At 45.9% G+C, this 7874-nt stretch overlaps 1 protein-coding gene across 1 annotated transcript in view; it reads left to right on the top strand.

Moving 5' to 3' along the window:
* The window catches only part of LOC139665933 (chondroitin sulfate proteoglycan 4), a gene marked incomplete at its 5' end in the record, with an annotated part of 17240 nt that extends 10428 nt beyond the window's left edge, over window positions 1-6812 (top strand). The window contains 5 exons of the mRNA XM_071544994.1: window positions 493-664; window positions 2191-2608; window positions 3220-3372; window positions 4017-4598; window positions 5661-6812. Coding sequence (XP_071401095.1) covers window positions 493-664; window positions 2191-2608; window positions 3220-3372; window positions 4017-4598; window positions 5661-6812 — 2477 coding nt within the window. The remainder of the gene's footprint in view (window positions 1-492; window positions 665-2190; window positions 2609-3219; window positions 3373-4016; window positions 4599-5660) is intronic.
* Between the last annotated feature and the right edge of the window lie 1062 nt (window positions 6813-7874).

The raw sequence follows: 7874 nt of genomic DNA, 5'->3' as shown, positions 1-7874 counted from the left end.
CTTTAGAAACTATTAAATAATGTATAAATTAATACCTTAGTTAACACGAACGCCATTAGTAAATTACACATTAGTTAACTGTTAATTAAGGGTTAGTTAATGCTTATTAAGTATTAACTAACCCTTAACTTAGTGACCTTTATTGTAAAGTGTTACCCATTATTCATATAATTATATAATATAGTTATTTGTTGAATTCTTAATTAATTTTAGTTAATTTTTAATTTTCTATATAACTACTACATCATTTCATGGTTTTGAAATTGGAGGAACTTACCAACTACCATTGAACTGTTTCTCTATTTTCCCTATAATTAGTACACAATGTCATGGTTCTTTCCAGGAAACTAAGGAAATTAACAGTTCCTTTCTAGGAAATTATCAGGGAATGGCGGACCGGGAAAATAAAGCGTTACCCGCAGGAAGGAAGTCAAGAAGACAAGTTCAACAGACCAAACCCGCTGTGTGTTCTGCTCCTGTCCCGTCCCTCAGGTGTCGTGGTGGCGGAGGGCGGCAGGGTCACCATCGACAGGTCCAAGCTCGACGCCTCCAATCTCCTGGGGAAGGTTCCGGAGCCGCAGCGCCGGGACCACCAGGTCCTGTACCGGGTGATCTCCCTGCCGCGGCACGGGGCTCTGACTATAGGAGGACAAAACCTCAGCAGGTGCCTGGATCCTGTTATAATAATAATGTCTGTCTGAACTGACTGGAAACCAAAAGTAAAATGATGCCTAATGCAAAGCACAAGACTTCCATAATGCTGCACTGAGCTTTAATATCTGGACTTCTTTGGGTGACAGTGTTAAATGATGAAGGGTGCACAGTATATCAACTTTATTTATGTATCCTCCTCATCACAAAGCATGTATCAATGGACTTTACAGAGAAAGAACCTACCTAGATATAATATATATTGTATGCAACAAAATAAAACCCAAGGAAACAAAACAAAGCACATGTTGGAAAGACATAACAAGCCTACCTAACCTACACAGCCTATTCTATCTAACCTATCCTAACTGTCCCACTATGCCACTGAATACAGCTTCATTCAGAGGGCAGATTTCAACCTTAAAGGATAAGGCAGGTGTTTTTTAATGCATTGCTTACCGTCAACAAATCCTATGAAAATAACAAAATCAACAATGCGTTTGCTCTACTTGCTTTACTTTCTGACTTCCCACGTTCCGTTTTTAGCCGTCAACCCGGAAGTTATTGGCTAAAAACCTTTAAGTACAGCTCACAAAGACATAGTTTACATTTTAAAAATCGCTAACTGTTACCATGAAAAGTCAGGCTGTTGTAGTTATTACCAAATCAAATTCAAATGGGAACAAATTCTTCATTACGCCGGGGACTATTTTCTGTGCTAAGGAACTAATTCCTGAGATGGAAAACATGTTTATGACCGGCTTATTAAGTTGTTTGAGGAAAAAGTCGACCGGCCCGGAGCTCTTTGATGGGTTTTTAATCGTTTTTTTAATACAGTGGAGTTCTATGGCTGCTGGGACATGGCTGCATTGGGCACCGGCTACATGGACAAGACTTGTCGGCAAAACAAATTAATTGCTGATTTTGTTATTTTTTTATAGGATTTGTTGACGGTAAGAAATGCATTAAAAAAACACCAGCCTTATCCTTTAAGGGGTGAGTTACAATTATTTTCAGCTTAGACCGATACATGATTTCCATCCTTCTCCAAGTGTCAGTTGTAGTGAGCCTTGGGGAAGAGTAAGAGAAGGTGTTGGGGTCTAATGTTCATAGGCCGCATAGTTTCCAAGGGAGAGCTACAACCCGAGTTTGAGGGCAAGGGGAAATTAAAAAAGAGGGGACAACTTTCTGAGGGGGTGTTTTGGCACACGATAAGCCAACAAAGAGGAACTGTTGAATCCGGTACTAGCCATAGGCCAGGGTTTGTTATTTTGGAGTTTAAGCTCTCACTGCCCTGAGTTTGTAACAATAAAACACCGTCTGGCATTAAGTTTGAATCCTCGCCTGAGTCATAATTATGCTCATTCTGTGTATATCTATGTATGTATCTCTTCTATATTATTATAATTTACGCCTGGGGCTAACTGAAACGAGAACCTGTGACACTACAATATTATCCAAAACCTCTGTTCAACCTTGCAAATAAGAAGTAAAGTAGTAGAAGTAAATGTGACTTCTGTCCTTCCCGTCTTTCCCCAGTGACCAGCTAGATTTCTCCCAGGTCGCCCTGAACAAGTTCGGCATCACATACGTCCACGATGACTCGGAGACCACAAGCGACAGCTTCACTTTCCGGGCCTGGGTGGCTCCTCTGGAGCTCTCCTCCACCTCCACCTCCACCTCCTCATCCTACCTGTCCACTTCTTCTTCTTCTTCTTCTACCTCCTCTTCCTCGTCCTCCTTCTCCCCTCTCTCCTCGTCTTCGTCTTCCTCCCTGTTGCCGTTGGACCAGGCTCAGGATCCTCTTCTCCGGGTCGAGGACAGCCTGGCGGTGACGGAGATGTTCAACATCACGGTGACGCCGGTCAACGACCAGCCGCCGCTCATCAGGACCAGAGCTCCCAGCATGAAGGTGGTGGTGGGGGAGAGCGTCGTACTGGGGCCGGAGAACCTGCAGGTAGGCAGGGGGTCGAGGGGCTGGAGAGGGGTTGCCTTGACGACCAGCTGGACTGTGTAGTTGAGCGCATCATCACTTAGATCAGAGGTTCTCAACCTTTTTCATATCAAGGACCCCTAATTTAGTCCACATTAGAGCCACGGACCCCCATTTGATGAGATTTTGTCTCTCAGACCCAAATCTGAGAATATTTTTATTGTTCGATATGATTTTGTCCAGAATTCCATGACTGTCTGTATTGTAGGTAGAGAGATAACAGAGAAACTATGATAACAACAGTCATTCTTCTACATTTTCCAATTGTGTTAATTTCTTGTAAATGAAATAATGGTGAAGTTTAACAATTCATCAATTTGCTGGGGACCCCCTGGAACCCCTTCAAGGACCCCTGGTGGTCCCCGGACCCCACATTGAGAGCTACTGCTCTATTCATTCAACTTTGTTCCACAATATTTTTAACCAATGTTTTTTTATATATATACATGATCTAGTATGGTATATGATGTAATATACGGTGTAGTATATGTATATGTAATATGTATATGATTAGTATGGTATATAGTGATGTAGACTTAATTCGGGTGAACAGTTCCTTTTCACCGTGTCATCAGGTGGACGACCATGACACGCCTCCAGAGGAGCTGCACTACGGTGTGATCAGCAAGCCCAACAACGGCTACCTGACCCTGGGGGAGAGACCGGAGCCTGTGACCTCCTTCACCCAGTACGACGTCAACCATGGCAGGCTGCACTTCATACAGCAGGTGGAGAACATTATGGCTCTGATTCGTGTGTGTGTGTGTGTGTGTGTGTGTGTGGGTGTGTGTGTGTGTGTGTGTGTGTATGTGTGTGTGACTGTTGCCGTTAGAGATTAATTTAGTCGTCAGTTATTTAGTCACTGACTTTCATCCCAGCCAAGGTTATTATCATTCACGATAACTAACTAAATAACGAAAACTAGGTGTGAAAAAACATTTTCGTTAACTGAATTAAAAATAAAAATGAGGCTGTATTGTGTGTTTACAAAACTAACTAAAATAAACTAAAATTATAGAGAAAATGTCTTTAGTTTTCATCTTTGTCAGTTTATTTCATACATAAGCCTAGTATTTTGAATTTTTGAATCTCGCCCCTGACAAATACCCCATATTACAAAAAAAGACTAAAACTAACACTGAAACTAATAAAAACTAAACTAAAACTAAGCATTTTCAAAAAATAAAAACTAAACTAGCAAACCTGCTTTAAAAACGAATTAAAATTAAACTGAAATTGAACAAAAATTCAAAACGAAATAAAAATAAAAACTAATGAAAAATGCAAAACTATAATAACCTTGATCCCAACTCTCCTCCCTTTGTTCCTTCCTTCCTTCCTTCCTTCCTTCCTTCCTTGTTCCCTCCATCAGGGTGAGCCGTCCACAGGAGTTTTCTACTTCAACGTAACCGACGGTTACCACCGCCCGCTCTACAAACTCTTTAGCTTGGAGGTTACCAAGGCAGCCGTTTCCATGGAGAACAACACTGGCCTGTCCTTGGTTCAAGGCAGGACCGCTGTGGTGCTGACAACCAATCAGCTGGCAGCTCAGACCAACGGTCGGCGCCGAGCCAACATCACGTACACGGTCACCACGCACCCTCGCCACGGACGCATCGCCATCAACGACCTCGAGGTCCCCGCCTTCCGCCACGAGGACCTCCGGTCCGGCCGCGTCGTCTACCACATGACCGATCTCAGCGAATCGGAGGACGGCTTTCAGATCTCGGTGTCGGCCTCCTCGCCCGGCGTTGTGTACGGTAACCTGACGGGCCAGGCGGTGAACGTCACCGTGCGCCCGCTGATCTACCTGCGGGAGCCGGTGCGGGTGCCGAGCGGCATCGCCGTGAAGCTGGGGAAGGCCATGATGGACGCCTCGGAGCTGGCGAGGATCAGCAGAGCCGACCCGGTGTTCGAGGTTCTCTCTCCGCCCAAACATGGAAAACTAGTCAAGGTAAATCACCGGTCCTGCATCTCTTGATTTCATCTGTTTGTTTATTCCTTTATTTCCTCAGAGACCTGGGACATGCTGCTGTCTTCTTGGCCAATCAGCAGATCCACTGGTGCATTGTGGGTTATTTGTCTTGCACAGAAGCATAACAGCATCTTAAAGTCAAATGAATCTCAAATAAAGTGCTACTGGCCTGCATCCACTTTAACACAGTTATCAATATGAATATAACAAGTTATTAAAGCGCTGTCTCAGTGACTCCATGTGTCAAAACTAACCTCACTTCCCTCTCTAATCCGTGTATCATTGGTTCTTTTCATATTCAATTGAGAATCCAAAATCGGAAAATGAAAAAACGATTCGTTATTTCGTTATTCGTTTATGATTCTGATACCAAAAACCAAAAATAACGGTTTGTTTTTCGTACTTTGGATTTTATGCTCAAGTCAAAAATAGGAAACTTAAAAATTTAAAAATAAAAAACATTTAATTACAAAAAAAAAAAAAAGGAAATGAAAGAACGGGCCATGGGCTGAACTTGATTTTGATATTTAATTTGTTCGATTTGTGTGACCCGGGAGTTACTGTCTCGTTAGCTTGATTCAGTTTTGCTAGCCTTGACGATCAATCACAGAGAGTTTCATCTTGTTCAGAGGAACTAAACGCTTCACTGTCAAGGAAGACGACATGAGGATCTTCCAGGTATTGTAGTTTCGTCTAAAAATACGTCATATTTATTCTGTAAAATTGCACAGACGTACGTTATTTTATAACTGCAACACACGAAGAAGTCAATAACTTCCGGGTCACACAAATCGGACAAATTAAATATCAAAATCAAGTTCGGCCCGTGCCCCGTTTTTTCATTTCCTATTTTTGATCTGAGCATAAAATCGAAAGTACGAAAAACAAACCGTTATTTGTTTTTTGGTATCAGATTCATAAACGAATAACGAAATAACAAATCGTTTTTTTTCATTTTCCGATTTTGGATTCTCAATTGAATATGAAAAGAACGAATGATACACGGATTCTCTCTCTCTCCTGCTGTGTGTGTCTGTGCAGATGACCTATGACCTGAGCCGAGCGTCCGAGGCGGTGAGGTCGTTCACGTTCCGAGACGTGGTGCAGGGCCGGGTCGCCATCGAGGAGACGCTCAGCGACAACAACGCCGACCGGCTCCGCGGCAACGGCTCCGGCTCCGGCGTCGCCACGGCGCGAGGCCACGCCCCCGCCACGCCTCTCAACGACTCCTTCGTCTTCATGCTGAAGGCCGGAGACGTCCAGCCGGCGAAGGGCGAGCTTCACTTCACCATCTTACCCCACCACCAGATGCATCATGGTCCTAGCGCTTCGAATAAAGCGGACGGCCCGGGTCGCGAACACACAACGACCGCCCGTCTGCCGGGCCACAACAGAACTACGACAGGCGGAGGGAGAGGGGGAGGCGGCGGCGGCGGGCGGGGGGGTGGGTCTACGACACGTGGCGGGGCGGGCGCCAGCTTGCACCCCCACATTTTGTCCCACAAGAACCACAACAGGACGCACAGGATGAAGCCTCACAACCACCGCGGGGCGAACCACACCCGCCACGGAGGGGAAGGAGGGCGGCCGGGAGGCGGAGCGGGGGGAGGGGGAGGGGGGCAGAAACACGCCCCGCAACCCCACACCCCTTCCGTCCCGGTGAAGCACGGCCCGGCGCTCCCTCCTAACCACCACCCGGTGCACGTCGAGGTGCTGCCCCGCCCCGCCTCGGACCCTCTCCTCATCATCCTGCCCTTCCTGGCCTGCCTGCTGCTCATCGTCATCCTCGTGGTTCTGATCCTGGTTTTCCGCCACCGCAAGGAGAAGCGGGCCCGCCTGCGGCTCATCCAGGAGCTGGCGGCGGTGCCTTTGCCCACCGAGGGCAGCCCCTACCTGGGCCGGCCCGAGCGCAGCGTGGCCATGCCCTCGGTGGTGGTCACCCCGCTCGGCCCCAGCAGCTGCCCCGGCTCGCCCGTGCTGACCCTGGCTCCTCCCCGGAGGCTGAGTCTGGCCCCCGGGATGACGTTCTGGGGGCCGCTGGAGCCCGAGGGAGGGGCCGCGGACGGTAATCGCAGAGGTAGTCATGGTGATGAAGCAGCCGGTAGTAACGCAACTCCAGCCGCAGGGGCCAGGCCCTCGCAGAGGCCTCGGACCCCTACTCCAACTCTCAAAGACAGCCAGTACTGGGTTTGATACCACCAGAGGGGCAACTGTGCCTTAGAGGTATATTTTGGTGTAAAGGGTACAAATGACACACATGTATTCTCCAGGGCATCTATGGCCATCTAAGGCACTAATATGTACTTTAAAAACAGGGCAAAACCACCTACCTTTTCGCAGTAATGGTTCCAGTGATTTTTGTGCAAAAGGTATGAAGACCACATGTTTTAAACCTTGCAATAAGACCAAACACTGCGGTTATGAAAGGATGTGTTTTTTTTGTGAGTGTAGCTGCCAACCACTTACAACCGCAATATGTCAATATTGGTACACATGTTCTCACACCTATACATACATACACACACTTACACACACTGTTAAGCTGTGGACCCATCATTTTAACCTCTAGCCTATTCTTTTTTGTCACTACTAGATAGTTTTAAATCTCTTAAAGGTGTCTCATTTCCGACTTAACAAGACTTCAGAGTGTACAGCAAAACTTTGTGAAATGTCGTGATAAGCTATAACTGTCAAAAATGACCAAACCACCTAGGCAGTATCAGGTAGGCCACGATTCACATTGGACAAAACCCATGGTGATACCTCAGGCAACTGTCTTCCATTGTACTGACAGGGTGTTTTTCATTTATTCAGTTTTTGCATATATTCAGCTACAGTGTAAAAATGATGTGGGCTTTAGCAACCAACAGTTCCCTTCAAGCCAAAGTTGTTTTTGTGTTTTATGTGTAACCGGAAATGTATACAGTAGTCTTCTCCAGTAGCAGAGCGGTTCCTCAAAACATTGGATCAATTTAAGTTCTGTAGTAGCGGCCAAATACAGTGTTTTATTTCTGTAAGTGTGGCTGAACAAGGAAGTGAAATTCAGGGTGTTTCTTGGAAACGGTTTTCATTCTGAGTTGGCTCAGGGCGAGGCGGAAGTGTGTGAGCTGACAGATAGATAGTGTAATCTACATGCTCTCTGTTATCCTCACCAGAACTCTATAGACTTGATACTTTGTACTTTAACGGGTAAACCATAATGTGTGTGTGTGTGTACATGTAACTCATGTAACTGCACGTACTGTATGCTTCCAA

Source organism: Centroberyx affinis, unplaced genomic scaffold (genome assembly GCF_046629955.1).
Source record: "Centroberyx affinis isolate AG114_WGS23_722 - 3 ecotype Tasmania unplaced genomic scaffold, CSIRO-AGI_Caff_v1 ptg000250l_1, whole genome shotgun sequence".
NCBI classification, from domain to species: domain Eukaryota; kingdom Metazoa; phylum Chordata; class Actinopteri; order Beryciformes; family Berycidae; genus Centroberyx; species Centroberyx affinis.
Note: the sequence above shows the minus strand (reverse complement) of the source record. Positions and strands in the feature narration are given on the sequence as shown.